The 23,860-nt window shown below is 41.7% G+C and overlaps 1 protein-coding gene across 11 annotated transcripts in view; it reads left to right on the top strand.

Moving 5' to 3' along the window:
- The first annotated feature begins 2,075 nt into the window (after positions 1-2,075).
- Positions 2,076-23,860, top strand: part of SLC26A5 (solute carrier family 26 member 5) — a 33,324-nt gene continuing 11,539 nt past the window's right edge. For 5 of the 11 annotated variants that reach the window (XR_007907383.1, XR_007907385.1, XR_007907384.1 and 2 more), the window contains exons 1-9: positions 2,087-2,193; positions 14,093-14,310; positions 15,886-16,025; positions 18,845-18,955; positions 19,500-19,663; positions 20,174-20,338; positions 21,779-21,931; positions 23,156-23,238; positions 23,333-23,480. Coding sequence is in view for 8 of the 11 variants with exons in the window: in XM_051805071.1 (XP_051661031.1) it covers positions 2,110-2,193; positions 14,093-14,310; positions 15,886-16,025; positions 18,845-18,955; positions 19,500-19,663; positions 20,174-20,338; positions 21,779-21,931; positions 23,156-23,238; positions 23,333-23,480 (1,266 nt within the window). In the remaining 3 variants the exon portion in view is untranslated. Of the gene's footprint in view, positions 2,194-2,735; positions 3,243-13,530; positions 13,828-14,092; positions 14,311-15,885; positions 16,026-18,844; positions 18,956-19,499; positions 19,664-20,173; positions 20,339-21,778; positions 21,932-23,155; positions 23,239-23,332; positions 23,481-23,860 lie in introns of those variants that run through there. The other 6 variants (XM_051805074.1, XM_051805073.1, XM_051805077.1 and 3 more) reach the window with 6 other exon arrangements.

The following is a 23,860-nucleotide window of genomic DNA, read 5'->3' as shown; positions in this document are numbered from 1 at the left end:
CAGCTTTCCTTACACTGCTAGAGAGCAGTGGCTCCTGCTGCTCCATTCCCTGTGAGCCAAATGAGCCCTCAAAGCTCACACTGAGCCCTCTGTCATCACACAGCTCCAGTGGCGTGCATGGGCCTTTAACATTCCACAATTATCCTCCACAGGAGTGTTTTTAGTCACTTCAATTGTCCACATCGTTTATTCTGTATTAACTTTCCCTCCCTTTTCTTGTTTTGACCAAAAATCCTCTTTTCGACTTGTTGCTACTGAGTTCAGCACCATATTAATCCCTGCCCTTCTCTCACAGCTGAAGAACCGCAGCATCTTTTACTATTTTACACAATGCTGGAAAGAAGCAATAAAAAGAACTATGAACCTTCAAGTGCATCATGCTAAAATGCACACAAGAAAATAAAACCAGCCTGTGTTTAAATGCAACCATTGACACAATTAGTGCAACATAATCCTCAGTGTGGATTACTGGAGCATTCAAAATTATTTACACCTCCATGGATTTTTCCAGCAGGAAATCTGCTATTCCCATGTTTGTTTCAGGCTTTCTCCTCTCCCTCCTTTTTGTGCAGGGTGTATAAACAGGTCTGTTGGTGGTATGTTACTGCAATATATGTTTTACTGGCAATAAAGCATTTCAGAATTTCTGTACCTCAGCGGTGAGGCCACACCTTCATAAGTTGATTACACCTGCATTCTAACACAAGCTACAGATGTCCAAGTTCAGAAAAAAATAGATTGTGGATAAATAACTATGAATCAAAAAAGATGTTTTCCCCAAAGGATCTCCACTTACCCAGTTCTGTACAACAATAGCATCCAATATCATTCCATGTGATGTCTGATGTATGCAGGATTTTATAACATATCACTCTGAAATTGTTCATTAAAATGCCTTTCTGTTTCAGCCTATTTTGGATAAACAAACCCCCTGTTTAAAATGCAACAAGCACCACAGTGCACCTCAGCACCACACCCACACAAAACCAAACAAGTCATGTCCTGCACATTGCTCACTGACAGCCAGAGCCCACCCCGTGCTCCCCAGGTGTACTTTTATACTAAAATCACAAACAAATTATATTTATACTATATATTTCATGCATGTCTGCACCTATCTGAGGTTCAGTAAGGCAAAGGGCCAGGTCCTGCACTTGAGTCTCAGCAACCCCATGCAACACTACAGGCTGGGAGAGGAGTGGCTCAAGAGCTGTTTGCTGGAAAGGGACTTGGGGATGCTGTTTGACAGTGGCTGGACATGAGCCAGCAGGGCATCTAGGTGACCAAGGAGGCCATTTGCACCTTGGCCTGTATCAATAATAGTGTGGCCAGCAGGAGCGGGCAGTGATCATCCATCATTCCCCTGTACTCAGCACTGGTAAGGCTGCAACACATCAAGTGTTGTGTTTGGTTCAGGGCCCCTCATTTTAAAAAGGACATTGAGGTGCTGGAGCGTGTCCAGCAAAGGGCAACAAGGCTCATGAAAGGTTTAGGAACATCTGTTATGGAGAGCAGCTGAGAGAGCTGGGGTTGTTTAATCTCCAGGAGGCTCAGGGGGAACCTACAACTCCCCAAAAGGAGGTTGTGGTAAAGTGGGGGCTGGTCTCTTCCACTATGCCTGCAGTGGGAGGACCAAAGGAAACGGCCTTAAGCTGAGAGAGGGGAGATTCAGATTAGGTATTAGAAAAAAAATTGTCACTGTAAGGTAGGCAGGCATTGGAATAGGCTGCCCAGAGATGTGGTGGAGTCACCATCCCTGGAGGTGTTCAAGAGCTGTCTGGATCTCGTGCTGGGTGACACGGATTAGTGGTTTACTGGTTACAGAGGTGGTGCTGGGTGGACTTGATGATCATAAAGGTCTCTTCCAACTTTGATTCTACGACTCCATGCCCCAAAGAGGGCCCGGGGATGACACCGCCGATAACACCGGGGGAGCGGGGGGAGCGGGCGGAGCAGCGCCCGCGCAGGCCGCGCCGCCGGGAGCGCGCACGGCCCCGCGGCACCCTGGGACTCGTAGGCCGCGGCGGGGACGCGCCTGGCGGGGGCTGCAGGGGGGACTACGAGTCCCAGGTGTGCCCGCGGCCGCGGGGCGGGAGGAGGCGGAGGCCGATGCCCGCCCGCACCCCTGGGATCCTCACCTTGGAGCCGAGCGGCAGCTGGAGGAGCTGGGCTGGAGGGAGGAGGCGCCGGGAGGTGAGCGGAGCGCGGCGTGCGGGGACGGTGGTGGAGGGGTCCCTCCTGAGGGGATCCCACTCCCCCTGAGCGAGGCTCACTCCCCTGTGAGCGGATCCGTCTCCCCCTCAGCGGGTCTCTGCTGAGGGACCGTGAGGAGCGTCGGGCTGTCCCAGTGCTTGCGGCTCCAGCTCGGTCACCTCGGGGTGGGGGTGGCCTGGGGGTCTTGTCCCCGCTCCTTTCGCCCCCTCACCCCAGCCGGCCCCGGGAGCCGCCGGAGCCCCGCGGCTGGCGGGAGCGGTGTCGGGGGCGGCGGGAGCGGTGTCGGGGGCGGCGGGAGCGGTGTCGGGGGCGGCGGGAGCGGTGTCGGGGGCGGCGGGAGCGGTGCTGGGGGCGCCGGGAGCGGTGCTGGGGGCGCCGGGAGCGGTGCTGGGGGCGCCGGGAGCGGTGCTGGGGGCGCCGGGAGCGGTGCTGGGGGCGCCGGGAGCGGTGCTGGGGGCGCCGGGAGCGGTGCTGGGGGCGCCGGGAGCGGTGTCAAAGGCGGCAGGAGCGGTGTTGGGGGCGCCGGGAGCGGTGTCAGGGGCGCCGGGGCAGCCCGGGCCGATCCGCGCCCCCTCAGCGCGGGGGCTCCCGGGCAGCACCCACGCCGCTGTAACTGCAGAACACGCGGAGCACCAAAGAGGAAACCAGGGGGAGGTTGAGAGATCAGTCATTTCCTTGTGGGGTGGCCGCGACCCTCCGGCTTCGCGCTGCGGGCTGCCGCTTTGGGTCGGAGCGACGACTCTCCCGAGAAGTCTTGTAATAACAAGAAATAACTGCTTTGCACTTTATTGCACCAGCTTCAACCCAAAGATCTTCAGAACCTTTCCCAAACCTCGATTGAACTATTCCCTCCATCGCACTCCCCCCACCCCCGGCCCGCCTCCTGCGCCTCCAGTTTTCAGTCACAGAACAAGATTTTGCCTTTCCCTATGTCAGTGTTTTTCAAGTTCTGGTTCGCGAACTGTGGGAACATTTTGAACTCCTTACAAGGGATCAGTGAAGGCAACTAGGAAAAACCAGCCAGAAAAGTAAGTAGGCTTAAAATTTGCTGTGTTCATGCCCATGCTGCTATTGCAAAACTTTGAATTGTCTGAACATTGAAATATGGTTGAAAGCTGTTCTCAGGATGCGTTGAAATTTCAGATAAGCCAGGCAGCTGGAGGTAGTCCAGTAGTAAGGAAAAGGAAAAAACATTAGATTACTGCAATTATTTCTGCTCATGATTGAGCAGAATATACATTCATAATTTTTCACATCTATTTCAGTAACACAATTGTACAGCATTGGATGTGGATGACTGACAGCACTGGAATTTTTTTGCCTGAAGGTTTCACAAAGGAAGACTAAAATCTGCAAACAGACATTTAAAATGTCTTTTACTAAATGTGCAGTAAAAGGTATTTTGGGTTAACAGGTGTCTTGATTTATATTACAGAATTTTCGTAAGTAAGATGGTGCTTTACTAACCACTGTAGAAATAGAAAAACTAAGGTAATTACTGTACAGTTTCTGAAGCAAGCACATGCAGGTGACTTGCACTGAATTAACCCTGTGGGGATCAGCTCTTACCTTCCTCAAGGGGTAGTAATCACACTTCAAAATACTTGGTTTATGGCAGTGCTAAGCCTTCCTAAGACACAATAGACATTCCAGTTCTGCATTTAGCAGTATTTCCAAAGTGAAGTATTTTATCAGTTGTCTTGCACTGTATTTGTGAAACATCTCTGAAATAGGATGTGGAAAAGGTATAGGGAGAGATGGAGTTTCACACATGCAAAGCTGCTGTTGGTAGCTGATAAAGCATATTCATTTGCAATAGCATTTACCTCCTTCTACAGGCTTGAGGATATTTAATTCAGCAGTCTCGTGCTGAAAGCTTCATGACATTTAAAAGTATATTTGTGGGGGGAGTTGGGGCAATATTGGGTTATATCTGGAATTAGATTTCACTGAAGGAAAGCTCTTAGTCCAGTAAGAAAAAAAACCTGCTGCTACTTCCATGCCTGGATTCTGATCACTAAACTGTATTTTCTCTGTTTGAGTAATCTGTATGGGGCTGATATGGCTTTTAATTTATACTGTAGAAACTCTGGGCAGGGTAACAGTTTTTTTAAAGGCTGATATAATTAAAAAAAGTGAAGATGACTGAACATGAACCAGGTGAGAGGCCTAGAAAATGGTGACATTTTTAGCCTCTGCCACAAACTGAGCCCTGTTTTCTAAGCTGAGTGCTTACTGAAATGCTCTATTGGGTTCAGCCATCAGCTCTTAAAACTTGAAGCACTAAACAGCCACTGAGTCTTGCCTTTTGTTTGTAATTTCTAGTCCATTACTGTTGTTCGAATCAGTTTTTCATAGGTATAGTAGTCTGGCCACCAGAATGCGATGCTTTTAGAACTTAAATATTCCAAAACCACATGGACAGTTGGTTATTATTTAATGTGATGCTAAAATCATGCAGTACTGAGGCACAGGTCTAGCACATGGCTGCAGTACAGTTGTTCTTTTGCTATCAACTTGATAAACAACTGAACATGTGTTTATCGGCTCTATTATTGTAGTATAGGCAGACCATTATTGTCTTAAACTACTATTTATTTGGGCTGTAACTGTAGCCTGTGTAAATGTGACCAAGGCTTCTGTGCAGCCAGTGAATTGCCCAGAGAAGCACAGAGTCCTTTGAGCTCTGCTGCCTCTCTTGGTCTGTATCTGATGAACTGCTGACTGCTATTTTTTTTCTATTTTATCACTGATAGAATTTTTCCATAAGAACTCATTTTCTGAGTGATGTGTTTTTCTGTCTGGATCATTTGGTAGATTTGCAGCTTTTAGCAGAAGACGACCGTGCTGAAGCTAAAACCCTTGAGTTCTAATTAGCCTATTGAGTTCCCAGTTAAGTTTAATGAATTAAACACCTGCCTTATTCTGATGAGTTTCTTTCCCTAGATCTGTCAGCCAGCAGAATGTTGTCCTGCTAGATCCTATCTCCAGATAGTCCTTCTCGATTGTTTTTCTAATATGGCTACAAGATGTGCCATTGCTGTTATTTTATAATTAGTTATCTGTAGCTTTTTGCTGCTCAGGAGTATAAGCAGCAGTGAAGTGCAGATCTTGTAGTTATTTTCCATGTGCCCAGGTAGTGAGAAACCTGTAGACAAAGAGACAATATCAGGTATTTCCATGGTTCTGAAGATATGGCTGTAAGTTTGTGCTGGCAGTTGAATGAGTTTTGTAGTCAGTTGCCTTTATAGGATTTAGATTTTATTTATAGTTGTAAGAGTACACATGAATCACTAGCCTATGCAGAAGCTTGGAATACTGTTCTCAAAAGACTTGCATTAACTATTTCTATTATTTTGTGGAAGACCTCCCATGTGACAAACAATAGTGTGATTGCCTTCTTGGAAGTTTTTTTACAGTGAATCTGTATTTTTACTGCCTGGGTGGAATCTTTTTCTCTGGCCTTCACTGAAAACTTCCCAGTTTTGCACAAGTGGTGGATTGAGTTTTACTGCTCTGCTTTGGCTGTTGCATACCATTTTGTATGTCCGGTGGTGTTTGTGTTCTTGTGTTGCTGAGAGTTACTGGGGTTTTTTTTAGCTAATTAATAGATTATAATCTATTAATTGAAAACCTGAGATTCTGACACATAGACTGGGCTAGAGGTCAAATTGCACATTTTCATTTATTTTATGGAAATCAGGTTCTGAGGCAGGGCTGGTACTTTTGAGAACTCCTCAAAAATACTCTCATAACTAACCTCTCATCCGAGGTTAGATGGGGCTTTGTGCAACCTGGTCTAGTGGAAGATCTCCTTGCCCGTGACAGAGGGGTTAGAACTGGATAATCTTTAAGGTCCCTTCCAAATCAAGTCATTCTATGATTCTAAAGCACAGACAGAATTGTTCAATGCAAATAAAAGATTGCAGTGTTTGTTTAAAACGTCCTTGTTGGAGTTCAGTCTAGTAGGGCCAGATCAATTAAGCTCAATTAAGGATTGAGCTGAGTAGGCATTAACAAAATTTCGACTTGAGACACCTGCTTTTCATGGAGCAGAATTCAGAACTCCATATACCATCTAGGAGAAAACTTGGGCTGCTACTCAGAGGTGCCCAGTGGAGCTGCCTATTCCTGTTCTCCCAGAGCTCTGCTAACCTTGGGCGTATCTGAAGAGTTACATCGGCAGCAAAGCTACAGATCTTTCATCGATGCAGGCATCTGTAATATCTTCTCTGAATACAGAAGTTTTGCTACTGCTGTTGTAACTTCATGGCATAACATCATTCAAGGGCTTTCACAGAGAAAGCTAGACCTGAGTTAATTTACCACTTTAGCATGTTGGCATCTAACTAGGCATCTCCTGCTTTACCAGGATCCTGCCATAACTTTGTAGTTTTGACATAACATTGTTTTCTAAGCCGTCCCTATTTCTTTCAGGTTTACTATTTCTTTACCTTCTGTCTCTGGTCCATTGCATTTTTCATTTTGAAATTTTGCACTATACTTTTTTTCTTGTTTTCAGGTCTGTATTATATGTGTCTGGATTTGTTTCTCTGCCAGTTTCACGTTTAAAAAAAAAAAACTTAAGACCTTTTTTTTCACTGTGACATTGCAGTGCTATTGATGGTGCTTCATTTATGTCCGTATAGCTGAACAGGTGACCTGAGCATTTAACTAACTGCAGATGTAGTGAGTCTGATTTTTCTATTTCTCTGCTTTCTGATGACATTTGGTTCTTTTACATATGTGTTCCTGAGAAAGGAAGGTTCTTGCAAGAAGAAGTCATAAGAAAATTACTCAATGAACCTTTCTTCATTTCATTTGATGATCCTCAGCCCAGATACCCTTGTTGCTCTCCCCGTTCCTTCATCATGACACCTTGTTTCAGTGTTAGCTCTTGCAGGAAACCATTCAGTTAGGGTTCTGCCAAACACACTTGAAGAGTCAGTTGGAGAACTCTTCAGCTGTATAAGGGTTGGACTTTTTCCTTGTGCAGTTAAGAATAGCCATGGGGCTGTCTCATATTAAAATGTGAGCTCTGTCATCAGCCACAGAAGAAATACAAAGCCATAAGATGAGCTCCAAATAAAGCAGGGGGTTGCTGTGAAATACTTGTTAGAGAAACTTCTCTACATGTTCATTTTAAATGAAATTTAAAATTTACAATATTTCAAGGAAAAGCAGTGTTGGCCTGTGTTTGTTGTGTACTCATGACCTTTGTATGTAACCTTGGCATCAAGAGGTTGAGGAAGGTTATTCCCACTGTCTGGCATTCACCTTCAGACCATGAAGCAGCACTCTTAAGTACATAGGAGACAGGAGAACACTATCACTTGGATAATATTATCTTAACCAAGCAACGGTTGCATAAATGGGGACAGGATCTGTCCTAAGTCACATCCTGCTCATGTAGGATTTGGTTTGATACCTAGTCCACTAAAGATATACACAGAAAACGTGTTATAAAGTAACTCCCAAGAATCCAAATGCAGATCCTAACATGGACAGGGAAGTTGAACTTTTCTCTCAAAACTATTAGGAAGAGAGTTGCAGCTCTGATAAATGGTGCTACTACTTTCCCAGGGAGTGGCTTCCCTACGCTGAAGTTTTGTTTCCTTTCAGAAACAGCAGTTTTTCAGGAATTTCTTCAGGCGTGGCAATGGCTGTAGCCTGTTCTGCAGAGGGACAGATCCTTTCAGAAAGTGTTAAGAAGAGAGCCTTCTAGAGGATCCTTGGAGACTTTTCAAAACCTTACATTAGTTAAGTTTTTCAGCAGTGAAACTGGAATATAAATTTACAATCCCATACTAAACCCCCTCTTCTTCCCTCTTCTCAACCCAGTCATTTTCTCCTGTGACCACACTGTGTTTTACTATCCTTCAGCTTCCTCTCTGACTTGAGGTTTGCAGTGTAAACATGATGACTGAAATAATTTTGGTTATAAATAACAACCTTCTATTTTTTTTGTTGTTTATTTTTAGCTTGATGCAGCACTTGAGAGGCTAGTGATGTGTGTAAACAGGGTTCATGAAGCAGACACATGGGGAGAACTCTGTTGGTGCCTTTTCTGCAGAAGGGAGTGGTGTCACAGAATCATGTGACTTCTCCTTTCTGCACAGATACTTGTTTCATGTCTGCGTGTTCCACTTTGCCTCAAAAGTTGAACCAGCTGCTAGAGAGCATTGGTGCACTGAGATAACATGAAGTATAGAAATTATTCTGGCTGAATGTGATATGTATGCATTATCTTGGTTTATGTTCTCTCCTGTGATCAACTGGAGCTTTGTGCTGAAGACTGTTCCAACAAAGTTTTTGGCAGTGGATTATCTCTGGAAAAATGAAACTGGCTAATGATTACCTGTCTCTGGGGTGGTGAACATTCTTATCAGTCTGTTTAGGCACAGCAAAGGGGTCATCACCCATGATACTGTTCTGATTAACTTATCTGATTCGCTGTCAGTAGCAACTGCTTTTGACAAGGGGAATGAGGATGGCAGTTCAGACCCAAGGTCGTTGAAGTCACAAAAAGCAGGAGTAGGAATGATCATACTGACATGGGTTCTCATGGTTGTCAATGTGTTTGCACTGGAAACAGAAGCCATCTCTTATCTATATCTCAGAGGAAAGGAGACCAGTGTTCTGCTGCTCAAAGTGCTCCAGGTGTTTGTCATGTGGAATTGATTAAACAGCTCAATCATCCTAATAGGTTTCTAAAACATTCTCTTGTTGAAAACAAACATAAGATTGCTGGTTGATAAGAGATACCATTTAGATACTAATGAATTCATTAGTCCATGGAGTAAATCTTTGGAGGCTAAGGTATTTTTTAGCAAGGAACATGAAATATAAATTATCCCTTATCAGTTACATAATCTTTTTTTTATATTTAGAAATATATATGTCTGATTTGTTAACATTTTGAGAGACACCTCACATGTTATTATTGTGCTCTTTTCAGTGGATATGATCAGTTTATTAGAGGAAAATATATCATACTGAATCCAACAGCCTGAGGAAAGTGAGGCTGCTGCTCCATATCCCCAGATCCAGCCAGGCTTAAGGCTGAAGATGTATTGCCCATAAACACACACACACAGAACAAATGTACACAACATATTTACATTTAGACATGGCAAGTCATGCAGATGAGACAGGCAACACCTTCCTTGTCCCCCTCCCCTCTCTGGCTAAGCAGGATCGAGATCCAATAGTAAGAGTATATGTACCTATGTAGAGATACACACACAGGGGAGATCCCTCCAGCACCTAGGCTCAGACACCCAGTCTGCCCAGTAGCTACTTCATCCATTCTCCCCAGTGCTGGCAGCTGGACATGTGAGCCCTCAAGGCTGTAGCCCCACTCCGGTTGTTGGTACGAACCATCACATGTGCGCACACGGGACTGGTCAGGACTTCCAGGTCCCAAGAGCTGCCCCCACCCCGTGCTCTTACTCTTACAGATAGGCATGTGCTTTCACACCCTGAGCAGGCAGGGATTGCCGTGGTCCCAGAGCTGACCCTCATGTGCTGCTCTGGACTGGTGAAGGTGAGCTTTTGATAGGCTGATGGCTCATGTGGTGGACCTGGCAGTAGCCCAGCAGGGTATTATCGACTCTCCATTCTGCTGTTGTTCCTCTGAGTAACTCTGTGGGTGTGCAGAGAAGCTTTTATCATACAACCCAACACAGTTTATGTAGCCATGTCACCTTTCTGGGAAGAGTGGAAATTTTACCTGTTTAAAAGCTGCATAGAAATTTAAGGTCTTGGGTTTTTTTATTTCTTTTTATTTTCCCCAAAATTTCACTACTGGAGTTCATTTCTTAGATTAGGATTTACACAAGGAAAATTCTGTTTGTTTCACAAGTTATTTCTAAATTTGAGAAGTTTTACATGAAAGCTTCAGGTCTAGACAATCCAGTCGTTAGTGGCTTTAGTGGGAGTAGCGGAGGAGGAACGAGGATGATAAGCACAGTCCAAGAAAACTAGAAGAACACATTCCTTATGACCTCACCCAGTCATTTTACACCTTTGTGCTTCTTTTAAAAAACAAAACTTTGTACATATGACTCAAAGGGAAAAGTGGAAGGGCATAGGGCACTGGGGAATGAGGGCAGAGAGGAAAGAAAGAAATGAGCGAACATGTGGTTCCTAAAATCACCTGGGTTTGTGTCTCGCCTCTTCAGACAGTTGGAACAGACCTTGCAATAACTCTGCTTTTCAGTGTACATTTGGCAGAACATATTTTGCATAGAGTGGCAGTATTTCCTACCTGTATTTGTAGGCTTAAAGATACAAAATACTTCATAGACTTTGCAGCTCATGATCAAATGTGGAATTTCCTGGCCCAGGACACACTATAACACAGTACTAGTACTGTCCATCTGTGCTTTTCCATTACTTAAAGCAACTCTGTGCTTAGCTAGCAGAAGAAAAGTTTTCTGCTCTTTTAAAACAGGCAAGACAAGATCTGCCACTGACTCTCCTCTGTTACATTAGGCAGTTCAGTTGCATTCAGCTTCTTTTTTTTTTTTTTTTTTATCCCCACAGTTGCATTTTGAATCTAAGGAACAGCAGCGAATTCATCATCCCTATTAATTTTATGACTGCACTCTGATTCATGTGAATTGGATCAAAAATTATTGTCCTCTGCAAGAATCAGTGCAGATGGCTTGACAGCCCTCCTTTATCAGCTAAGATTGGGAAGAGAAAGTACTAAATTATTAGTGAGAGTGTTATAAATTCATGTTTGCTTCACCTTTTTTTTTTTTCTCTAACACCTTCAATTTGATAATAGCAGTAAAGACATGACAGGCCTTTATCAGTCAGATAAAGAATTGCCAACTCATAAGTCTTTTGCATACAGCTTTTAACTACTTCAGCTCAATTCTTATCTGGCTGATAAGAGTAATGGCAGTCTTTCTTACAGTTTTTTAACTTTATTCTAACCATGAAGTTTAAAGGTCGTTCGAGAGCAGTATTGCTCTATCCGCCATTGCCTCTTTCCTTCGGATAAAGGTCTGTGAGTTTTCAGAAATCACAGTGGTAAGCTTTGTCTTCGTGAAAATGACAGTACCTTCTTTTGCTCTTCCTCAAGCATTCTGGGAGTGAAGGGCAAGGCTGAGTTTCTGAGCCTTGGATATCTCTGTAGGCATTTTGTCTTAAAGCAAACACTTGGAGAGATACTTCAACCAGTCATGAAATGCTGCCATTTTGCTACTCTGTGGACAGTGTGTATCATCTGTTGTAAACACAAACATCTCAATCTTTGCTCAGTGTGTGCTTTTGCAAAAGAGATGGATAATATTAAAGACTTTAATCTTTATTGTATTACTTACAGCTTAGCATGTTCATCTGCATAGGCTTCCTACCATTCTTGCTTGAATTCATGTTACTTGGGATGGTCCATTCTTGAGCCTTGAAAATGAGCCAGTCCTCCAGGAACCTTCTCTTCAGGACCATATCCAATGGGATTCTTCTAAAGCAGGTCCCTGAACAGGCTCTCTTGAAGTCTGGGATTATAAGCCTGCTGCATGTGTTGTTTCTCTCAGGATTCTGAACTCCACCATCTCATGGTCACTGCAGACAAGGCTGCTCCCAGACTTCACATTCCTGACTAGTTCTTCCCTGCTTATAAGTATCATGCCCAGCAGAGCATATCTCCGTGTCAGGTCCTCCATCACCCATGGCAGGAAGCACATCACTGCACCTCAGAAGGTTCCTGGGTTGACTGTGGCCCACCCCAATGTGCTGCTCTTCCAGCAGGCACGAAAGTGGTTAAAGTGTCAGCGTCACTGGGCAGAAGCTAATACACTGGGATTCATGGATAGCACACTGTCTGTGACTGGGCAAGATGGGAAGTAGGAAGTGCTGTTTGTGGGTAGGTAGACACTGACATGGAAGAAAAGTGCTGTGTATGTTAGTGGTCGCACGTACATCTTGGTGTGAACAGCATTGCTGTAAATATGAAAATGTTATAATATGGAGGTGAGAAAAAAGCCAGAGGGCAGTTCAGATGGAAATTGCTGGTAAAACAATCCTATTCTACTGTTGACTGGATCTAAGTCTGCAGGTAGGAAGAAAAAAAAGTTGTAATTCTAAAAGTTACAATTTGCTAACACAAGAAAACAATCTACAGCTTCCTCCTGAGGAGAAGAAGAGGGGCAGACGCTGATCTCTTCTCTCTGGTGACTAGTGGCAGAACACAAGGGAATGGCCTGAAGTTGTGTCAGGGGAGGTTTAGGTTGGATATTAGAAAAAGATTCTTCACTCAGAGGGTGGTTGGGTGCCGGAACAGGCTCCTCATGGAAGTGGTCACAGCACCAAGCCTGAGTTCAAGAAATGTTTGGACAATCCCCTCAGGCACATGGTGTGATTCTTGGGGATGGTCCTGTGTAGGGCTAAGAGATGGACTTGATCCCTGTAGGTCCCTTCCACTTTAGTATATTCTGTGATTCTGTAATTCACAAAACGTCATTCAGGCTTCTTGATGAACTGAAACTGTGGAAAGACATAAAAGAAGCCTCAGGAGTACAAAGGGGTACTTGATATGATATTGTTCTTACAATATCTAAAACAAGTTTTAGATGTTTCACACAATAAAGACTGTGGTGTAAATAAAAAAAATTATAATTTTAGTAAAAATATCCTTTTATGACTGACAATATAGGGAAAATGTTGCTTAAATAATAATGGAAAATTAAGAGATGCTAGGCTGTGTCTGTCCTAGGAGATAGAGACCAGCAAGAGTGGAAAATTCCAGCAGCTTCATCAGTCTGAAGGCTTAGATAGCAATATCGATATTTTGTTGCTGCTCAGACTTGCTGAATCAGAACATTGGACCAATCATGGTTACCTTTGTCTGAGTGTTTAGATAGCAATTTGTTTAATTTCTGCATGGTAACCTTTTCCTAGGAAAGTATTGATGTACAGCTAAAAACTGAACACCCCTGGGTGAACGCCCTTGGTTGAAGGCAAACACATGCTTAAGTGACTTGCTGGACTTGAGCCCAAGGGCCTTGTTCATGATTATGGCTCTGTTTCCCGTTGTACTCACGTTCTGTCATCAAATGCAGCACTAGCCAAGCATCTCTGCTTAACGATACAGCAGCCCTGTCATTTTGCTCATAATTTGGAGTTATGTTTCTTGCCCAGTATTTCTAGAAGCAGCCAACACGGGGCAAAGGAATTAGCAGCGTGTCTCCTAAATATGTTAAGATGTTGATGGCACTGAATCAGACAGACCAATAGGTCTTTACAAACCTTCTGGCTAGTTTTAAAATTGTGCACGTCTACTGATTCCTGTTTTCATGGGTGCAGATTGAGAACAGCAGTAAGTGGCACATCCATTGAAATAATAATTGTTCGGAAGTAGTGAATTGTGCATCCTTGAGATGCTCTCTGGAAAAAGAAGCCTCTGAAACTGAGGAAAAAACAGGTGAATGAATGCAGGAAGCAACTGAACTATCTGGAAGAAAGAAGTAGGTTTCTGAGTGTTAAAATCTGAGTTCTGCCTTTTGGAGATGGATATGCCAGTGTGTGAGTAAGCAGGAAGTAACTCAGCAATAATGTCCCTCCAACAGTGACGTATTCTTCAAAAACTGAGGGAAAATCCAGGTAAGCATGAATAGAAACTTCCAACTTTGTTTCAGCTATTATTTACAGAGCAATTAATGCAAAACTTTCTTTACCCAAGAGAAGCACAAATTAATGGCTTCCATATACTAAAGACTGCACGTGGTTTATTTTCTTACTGATGTTACAGACTATTCAGTTAGACTGTAGTCACAGTTCTTGTCTCTAGCTTGTCAAAATACATTATTTGAAAGGAAATGCCAAATCTGATGTTAAAAAAGCAATGAAACTTAAATTTTGTCTTCAGTCAGGTTTTTCAGTGAAGACTGTGGAACTGTTCTTCCTTGACTCCTGCTGTGTGAGATCAGCTATGGAACATGCTCAAGAACATGAAGCATGTCCTGAACAAACTCAGAGGTATTGTGTAGAGAGACCAATATATAACCAAGAGCTCTTGCAAGGACAGCTGCACAGGCGACAAAGAACACCTCAGACTTTAAAGCAGAAGATTGCACATTCTTGTCGGTAGGGTTTTGTCTTATCTTTTATTTTATTGGTTAGAAATACTCTAATTCTTAATTGATGCATGCACATAGCTGATAATCTCTTCAAAGAAAACTAAAAGATAAAAACACTAATTCTTTGATTATTCAGCAAAACTGTGAGGGAGTTGTATATGTGTTTTTAATGTTAATGCATAACTGTATTAGAAAATGTTGGATACAGTAGTTGAATTGACTTCATCAAAGTGCAAAGGGAAAATATGCCTCATAGGAATGTGAAGTATTGGTCAAATCACATGACATGAATTCATGAGACCCAGAGAAATATCTGTCCTTTTTACATGGAAATACAGCCAAATTTGTGCTTCACATGATCCTTTCACAGAAGAATGTTGAAGTATGACAGTTGTGTAGAAATCTAAATTATAAGTCTAATAAGGTCTTACTAAAGGCATTCTGTAGCTTTCAATTAACTGCCTTGGAGTCTTAAGTATCATTTGGTTAGACATGAAATGTCTTTAATTGTATTTCTCTTGCTCCGTGGTACCAGAGAATAGTGAAACTTACTCTAGTTAAGTTCTCATTAGCTTTATGTTTATCCATGCTTCATTTGCAGAGTTTATTCAATTTGTTGCTCAAACTTATCTGTCCTGAATAAAAAATATGTGGATCAAAATGCTCCTGACCCATGACTTCTTGTGATACAGTTGCTTAAACATGGGGAAGTGTGGATGACTCTAGTTCCTCTCTCACTTGTAGCAACAAGCTTCTTCACTACGCAATTTAGTCCCATGAGAATTTAGAAATGCTAACAAATCCCTGCAAGTCTCTTGCAATTCCCCGACACAGAAAAGCATTTATACGATTCAGTGTTATGTTTTTACCCAAGGTTAAACTTATCACAGTAAGTATGATGCATGGCAGTACTGGATACAGATATTTGTTTCCTGGCTTTATTCATTTGTCCCGAGTCAGGGTTTCAAAAGGTTGCTAACTCTGCTAAGAGCCACAGCTTCAGTGCCTTTCCTTTCTGGATGAAGAAGGGTTATGTTCTCAAATTGCCTTAAAGGCAACCTGTCAGTGCTAGCAGTGATAGTAACAAGTACTAGTTAAATTAATAGATTCAGGTTTTTTAAAGCATAATGATATAAAATGTTATAATCAAACAAGTATAAAGCACACAAATAGTAAGTGGGAGAAAGCGCTGCAAAGTACTCTGATGAGTGAAAGCCACTATCAGAAAGCAAGTTATCCTTGGGGGATTTTTACTAGGAATGATCTCAGCAAAAAGTGTTGTGTGTCTGTTCAGTTGTGCATGGGCTGGAACAGTTTCACTTCCCACTGACCTGCAGCCTCTCAAGACTGTCATTCTCTTCTCCAGTTCCATAAAGTTTGTGAACGGCACCAACATGTGATTAAGTGTTAAATTAACTGAAGGCATAGTTGTTTGTGCTTAAGCTTGTCCAGAAATAAATGTCATCAGGAGCCTGAGCCTGCCTTTAATGAAGCTGTTTTCCTGCTAAGGGTGAAAGACAATTTTTTTCAACCTGTTTGTCTCCTGCTAGTGTCTAACTTTCTTTCTGCTTTGTATTTTCAGTTGTACTTCTAAGAAAGCCAAGTCTCATCTTTACAGTTTCTTACCAATTTTAAAATGGCTTCCTCGTTACCCAGTGAAGGAATACTTATTAGGAGACATTATCTCAGGTGTAAGCACTGGAGTTATGCAGCTTCCTCAAGGTGAGTGTACCTCTGGATTTAATTATCCCTTCTTTGCTTTTTCTGTGTGTGCTTTTATGGTAGTGCTTGGCTCCCTGAACCAGGTGCTCCTGAGAACAAGATGTGTATCTCAGGTGTGTGTGTGGAGACCAGTATGGCATTCTACAGACCAGCCCATCATGATGATTCCCTTAAAACTGCAAGTCAGTGATATGCAGCAAGCTCTGAAAGAAGCTTCCTCTCTGATCAATACCCACAGCTCTCAGTGACAGAACAACTTTTCACAGTTTGTGTGTCTAAAGTTTTGCAGAATGTACCCAATTATGTACTGATCTCATCCTTCTGCAAGTCATAGCAAATTTCCTACAGAGGGGAGCAATGTCTAACAGACCTCTAGAGAATGTTTCAGGAGAGCAACTGCTGTAAAGTAACCAAACTAAATTCAACCAGAGAAGAACATTCAAGAATTCAAAGACTCATCCCTCTTTTTCTCTTAAGGCTAGAAGCTGGAACCATAGTAGTGGGCAGTGATTTACATGGTGGAAATAAATCAAAAGTGTCTTCTATGGAAGACAAAGAGAAAGCCAGTGTTCACCATTCTGTTCTTGATGCATGGAGCAGTGGAATTAAGCATATATAAGTTTACTTGTGTGTTGACTTATTTCACATTTGCACCTTGCTTGTTCCACTATAGGTTGAGGAAGGTCTGAAAAATTAATCTGTAAATCCAAGAAGCCTAGATTTTAGTAGGTGGTAACTCAGTAAAACAGTGAAATAACTTAGTCTGTGTAGTTCATTTATTTCTGTAGCTTCCTGGTTTTGTGTAAATTTTATAATTAAGGTTATTTTTTTTACATGCATGTAAGCATCAGCTTATCTTAAACTGATAACTGGTTAACTGTCAGGGAAATCTGTCATCTACTAGACACAAACATTACCAGTTGAATACTGAAACAGAATTTAGGACCAGATAAGGACACTAAAATTTAAGTGGTCAGCAGTGAACTTTATACTTAATTTTGTGACTCTGTTTTAAAGTAAACATTATTCATTTGATGACTGCAAACATGCCCTTAAACTGCTCCTAATCTTTCCCTTTCTAAAAAGACAAAAGTCGAACTTTTATTTTTCTGGAATGGATGTAATTAAAGCAAACATGAATTCAAAGAATACTGGGAATTATTCCAGACAGAACTACAGTGACCACGGTGTTTAAGCCTGACTCTTATCAAGTCAATATCTTTTTTAGTTCCTTGGCACTGACAGCCTTTAAAAATGCCAATATAAATGAAAGAAAAGGAATAAAAAAGTATTCATATCAGGAACTGCACATGGACCCACCCTCCCAGTTTTGAGACCACTGATTTTCAGATCTGGTCACTTTTGCTGTTAAGTTCAGCATCATGTTAAAGGCCAGGCTGTTACAGTACAGACTGTTTTGATGATACTGTTGTCATGAGGGGCAGAGAACAAATGTGGGATGAGTTTCAGAAGTACATAATGAAAAGCTCATTGCTGCAAGACAATAAATGGTACCCCCAGTCCAGTTCTAGTAGGAATATGAACTCTTGGCTAGGACTGAGACATTTCTTAGGGCATGAGCAAGGCCCTGTCTATGAGTTATAGAACAAGAGCATGTGGATCCCTGCACAAAGGATCTTGACAGAAGATCCCTTCCTAGTTTAGTTCTTTTGTTGTAACCTGATGCTTTGTCTCCCAATTTAAATTAATAGGGAGAGGTGTTTATGGGTATCACTGGCTTTCCATGGTGGGTGAACCTTTGCTTCCTTTTGTAATTGTACTGGGCCATTGAGCCTTTTGGTGCTAATGTGTACTAGTCTGTCCAAGTGTGGTAAGAGCACACAACTTCCTCAGGTCTTACCAGCCTGCATTTGTGAAGGTGCAGAAGAACCAGGCCAAGCCAGGACACAAGGTTTTCTCCTTGAAGCCCATTTGTTCTGTTGTGGTGTCTTAATTCTCATTAACACAAGCTTGTAGAACTATGGATTTTGCTGGAACTGCTTGGGACAGTTACATGTCATATCACATGGTGCTTGTGAGCCTTGTCCCACGAGTCACACAGAGGGGGGAACACCATGGAAAGTGTCCCTTCCCTGGTGTCCCTTAGAGCTGTTGTTCCGTTACTGTACTTGCCAGTCCTCCCTGCAAATAGGAACAGTGTGGATTGAACTTCCACTGCATGGAACTGGGCAGGGCTTAATGACAAAAAGGACTTCATTTTTGTCAGGGGTACCAGGGTACCAGGCTGTATAACCTCTATGACCTTACAGATTGACAGAAATGGTTTTACATTTTGAAGTATGTTTTGTGGAAACTGTTATGTCATCCCAGTCATTCTGTGGTGAGGGAGGAGGGAAGTGTTTAATCGGTTATAGGTTACCATGAGCATCATGTCTGATCAGAAAAAGAGGACAAAATCAAACATGTGGTTATGGGGATTTGAGTGTTTCTAATCACAGTCTTTGGCAGATGAAAACAAAAGCAACAAAAATTGTTTGTTGGCTGTTAAGAAGTACTTTCTCCCACAAAGGCGAAACAGTGAGTGCCCAGGTGCACAGATGTACACGCAAACACTCACACCTGCAGTGCCTGTAATTAGGGACTTTGGTTTCCTGACTCAGCCCATCATGTTTCTAGGCACTGCCCTAGAGTATTATGCACATTAAAGAATATTCCCTGCAAGACCTCATGTTTTTTTAAACCTGTGACAAGTCACTAGATTTCCTATTGAGTTCAGTTATTGTAGGCTTAAATCCCTTTGCTTCAGATGGTTTCTTTATGTTGTTTGCTTAACATACATGTTTGTGTCTGTTTTCTAGGTTTAGCCTATGCTTTGCTGGCAGCCGTTCCCCCAGTGTTTGGCCTATATTCTTCATTTTATCCTGTTTTTCTATATACCTTTTTTGGAACATCCAAGCACATATCAATAGGTATATCTGTATGGATAACTGAAAGTCTGTCTGTGTGTATGTGTTTAATAAAGTTGTAAAAAATAAAATTGGAGAAATACAAAGTGTAGTTATTTTCCATAAATTTAAATTAGGGCAAATAGGAGAAACACAAATGTGTCAAACATAAGCAGTGCTTTTTATTGTTAATTTATCTGCTCCAATTGGAAAGGAATGTAAGAACATCTTTTATCAGATTAGATCTAGAAATGTGAGCTCCTGACCTATAATTTCATCACTGCAATCAGTTGTCTGTATGGCCAGGATGAATCTTTAATTTGCATAATAGAAACTGAGATGGGAAAAAAAATGATGGTATTTACTTACTGCAGAGGTGTGTATTCACCATCTAACTAGCCTTAATGGTGCTAAGTACTGGAGCAGATTTGGAGACTAAAAAGAACATTATTTAGATAGAAAATTCTATTTTAGTTTAATTCCACACATCTCTTAATAAGAACCACTCCTTAGAAAAAAGAAATTGCCAGGATTTTAGCTAATTATTTTCCTCTCCCTCTTATTTCAGGCACCTTTGCTGTGGTTAGTATGATGGTTGGTGGTGTTGCTGTGAGAGAAGTGCCTGATGAAATGATTTCTCTGGATTTTAATTCTACTAATGTTACAGATGCTAGGGATGCCAGAAGGGTGCAGGTAGCCGTGACTCTCGCCTTTCTTTCAGGAATTATCCAGGTACGTGCTCACAGTTTGCTGTAAGGGCAAGTTCAGGTGCTGCTGCTACTACTGGGTCATGGTGGATCCCCTGTCAATAGACTCGTGCTTCTGCACTGCCCCGTGTGGAGCACAGGCTGCCTCAACAGGAATGGGGAGGGATACATTGGAGGCAGGTCTTTGGCACCTTGCTGGACTGGGAAAATACGGGATCCTCTCCCCTTTCTTTTTTTCCTATCTCATCAGAAAAACTTAACCTCATGTTCTCTAATCTGTCCATAAATGCACATATGTTTGTCCATAAACAAATACATATGTTTACTCATTTCCCACATTGCACCTACCAGTGGCATGGAAGATTCTGTGCATTGATGGCCGCTTACAGAACTGTGGCTTTAGAAAAGTTCAGGTTTGCCTGATCTGGCTTGGGCATTGAGGAAAGAAGTGGTGTCTTGTGCCCTGTGTGCTATATTTGGGTTGATGTTCAGGCTACATGGGAGTCACATGGCTAATACTTCTCTTCTGCATTAGTTGTGTTTAGGTTTCCTTCGATTTGGATTTGTGGCCATCTATCTAACGGAGCCTCTGGTGCGAGGATTTACTACTGCAGCTGCAGTTCATGTCTTTACTTCTCAATTAAAATATTTCCTTGGCATCAAGACTAGCAGATATAGTGGACCCCTCTCAGTTGTATATGTGAGTATCTTCATTTACTAAACATGCAAATTCTGCTTTGTCTGGATCTAGTACTTAAGCTTGTTCCTGTTTTTTTTTATTATATTGCCACTAAGTAGAATAATGCTTCAGTATTGAAAACTGGTTGTGAAGTCTTTAAGTGCCACAGCAATATGTGAATATCTGAAAGTGCAACTCAAGTGTGACTTCATAGATCAGCACGATCTGAGATGGGCAGATTTTAGGATTCTGCTGAATGTAGTTTTATGATATGAACAGATATTGTTCATTGAAGTAAGTCTCCTGTACACTGGGGGAAAATGTGCTACTGAAGTGCTTCACTGTAGACCAGGCGTGTTTTGCAGAGCTAGGAAATATGATTCTCAGAACCTTTCCACTCCTGAATGGAAGAAAAGGGAAGATCTGAGATGTCTGTGAAAACCTAAGCCTTTGAGCAGACTGATGGCTGAGTAATAATGAAGCTTTAGGATTTCCACTACGTTTAGGCTATAGAAAATACTTTGTGGAAATCTTTTGGTATGTTTGTGCAGATATAACAAACCTTCTGGAAACAAGTCTGCATTAATGATTAATTCCAAAATTTGCTGTTTAGTTCACTTATCTGAGAACCAGACATACTAATTGCCAAACAAATAGGAGGAAAGATTTACATTTAAGACGTATGCTACCAGGACATCTTGAATGTATAATATCCTGACAGCTGCTGTGATTTTCCATCTGCTTAAAGAAGAGTATGTTCATCTTCTTTCAAAGACTTCTTCAGAGGTTGTTTATTTGTTTGTTTATTTGTTTGTTTTAATGCAGGAGAAGAAGGAGGAGTGATTGGTATGGGGAATCATTTACCCTCTAGCAACTTGAGTGTACCAGCAAGCCTTCTTTTCTAACATCCTTTTAATAGTGTTTTCAATTAAAATGTATTTGGAATAATGGCCAGTTCAGCAGTGTTGCAGGATCACTGTTATTTAATCATATTGTTATGGTAACCTCAGTGGTTGTATCAGCAGCTTTATTGTTTTAGAACAGTTTATGCAGCTCTAAGTAGATGTGACTTGCCAAAGAATATTTTAAGGTATTAAAAGGAGTTTGCATTTATTGGTTTCAGGTAGCTGCCAATGTGAAATATGTGTGAAAATGTTGAGGATAAGAGGCATGATTGAGACTTTTTCCCCTTTTATAGTTTTTTCTCCAAATTTTTGCCCCCTCTGGGGGGGCAAAAAGACTGATGTAAATGATTGCAAGTACATCTCTCTCACTGAGATACTCTGGTCTTCTGTGTCTTGTGGGAACAATGGGAATTTTGGTGAGGCACTGGTTCATTGTGGTTATAAATGCAGAATAAAACCAAAGCAAAAAGTACTGTGTAATTTGCTCATTTGTGGCAAACTTCCATGAAGATTATATTTCCTTAAGAATAATTATGATGCTTCTGTTGTGTTGCAGAGCATAGCTGCTGTGCTTTCAAATATAACAATGACCAATATTGCTGCCTTGATTGTTGGATCAACGTGCATTGTTCTGTTGCTGATTGGCAAGGAAATCAATGACCGGTTTAAGAAGAAGCTCCCGGTTCCTATTCCCATGGAGATCATTGTGGTAAGCCAGTTGTGAACTTCTATGGCTAAATTGTATAGCTTTTCTAAAGCTGTGGAAACTATCTCATGTTCTATCATATCTTACTGAGCTTGGGAGTAACTTCTGTGGAACATAATTCGTTTGAGCCTTGATCCAGTCAAAGGTTTGGATATTCTTAAAATTAAGGACTGGCGTGGCCAGATGGTTGGCATAAAGTCCCAAAGAAGAATTGAAAAGCAGTTTAAATACCCACAGTCCTCTATGGCAATGGGTAGATATGTTTGTTGTAAAACCTTCTCTATCCAGGAGTTTGGGCACCTGAATGGGTCTCTACAAGACAGACCTCTGAGAAGCATTTCCCACTTGGAGTCCAAGAGCTCAGAAACCCCTCCTGAAGGAAGGTGCTTCCAGATGCCTGTTCAGAGGTTCTGCAGGGCTTGCTCACTTTTTGAAATGCACTAGTAGAAAGAAGAACAGGAACCAGCAGGACTTACTACTTAACCTTCCTTTCCCTACTTCTGAGGCTGGTAACTGACTGCAGCACTGATTCTGTTTCAAACAACTGTTCTTAAAATACATGGATAAAGCAAACCACTTAATACACATAAAGCCTACATCTCAGACAACCATTCACCTTTAAAAGGGATTGGATTTAAAAATTAGTTCTTGGATAATTAGTTCCTAGAGCTCTCAAACAACCTGCACAAAATGGAGTCAAGAAAGGGAATAACTGAAGACACAAAGAAAAGTGATGCTGGTGAGACAAGAGAGAGGTGGTGTAATAGAGTATTGCTTGATAGTAAGGCAGTCACAAAGTGATATTAGACCTGTTCCTTTCTCTGCTGGTGCATCAGTTCTCTTTATAGATAGCAGGCTGTGCACATAAAAATAAGGCAGTGCACACAGGCATGAATGTCCTTGCATTTAATTTTTCCAAAATGCTAATCTGCCTGAGCTTGGCTCAGGCAAGGGGAATTTGAGTGATTCAGATCATACCATAGCCTGTTCCATTTAACTGTTTCCAAAAAAAACTTTATAAAATCAGGATGAGTTGGATGTGATGGATGGAAAATTGTGATGATTCCTCCTTTTTATCTGCTTTTTTAGCCTCTAACTCTTAAAAAACTGATTGACAAATAAATGTAATCCCTTGTATGTATTACTCATAATCAGCTAACGTTTATATTTCTTCAGGTGGCTTTACTTCTCTTTAGACAATGTTTACATGTGTTTGTGGATTTTTAGGTCATTATTGGCACAGGAGTTTCAGCTGGAATGAATCTGAATAAGTCATACAAAGTTGATGTTGTTGGGAATATTCCTCAAGGGTAGGGATGATACATTCTTATCAAAACTATACCTTTTCTGTATTACATGTAGCTTTTATTATATTAACTTCTAATTATTTATTTCATCTCCAAGGTTACGTGCACCAGCAGTTCCTGAGATTCAGCTCATCCCAGCAATATTTGTGGATGCACTAGCAATAGCAATAGTTGGATTTTCAATGGCTGTATCAATGGCCAAGATCTTTGCCCTTAAACATGGTTACACCATTGATGGGAATCAGGTAAAAGCAGTGAGGTTGCTTTGCTGAGAATTCTCAGTGGCACCTTTGTGACATAGTCGAAGTAGAGTGGGATAATGGCAAAAATGTTTTGTTTTTTTTTTTAATAGTGGAATTGGGTCAGGCTTTTGGCCTACACATTTAAAGGCCAGTAATTATTTTAAGTTCTTCTGACTGTGTTTAAATAACTCGTTTCACTTTTAGCTTCATTTTGGGAAAGTTGCTTCTGTTACACTTGGACATGTGCATGAATATTAATTGTTGAGACAGACATTACTTGACTTCACTGTCCTGTTGGACATTTTCTCTGCTGTCTGTAACAGAGCAAAGCATGGAGTTCCCATGTGATAAATACAGAGCCTTATGTGTCAAAGAACTATTGT

The sequence above is a fragment of the Manacus candei genome, unplaced genomic scaffold (genome assembly GCF_025592945.1).
Source record: "Manacus candei isolate 608988 ecotype Guabito, Panama unplaced genomic scaffold, ASM2559294v1 h1tg000063l, whole genome shotgun sequence".
NCBI classification, from domain to species: domain Eukaryota; kingdom Metazoa; phylum Chordata; class Aves; order Passeriformes; family Pipridae; genus Manacus; species Manacus candei.
This window is presented reverse-complemented; position numbering and strand designations above follow the sequence as displayed.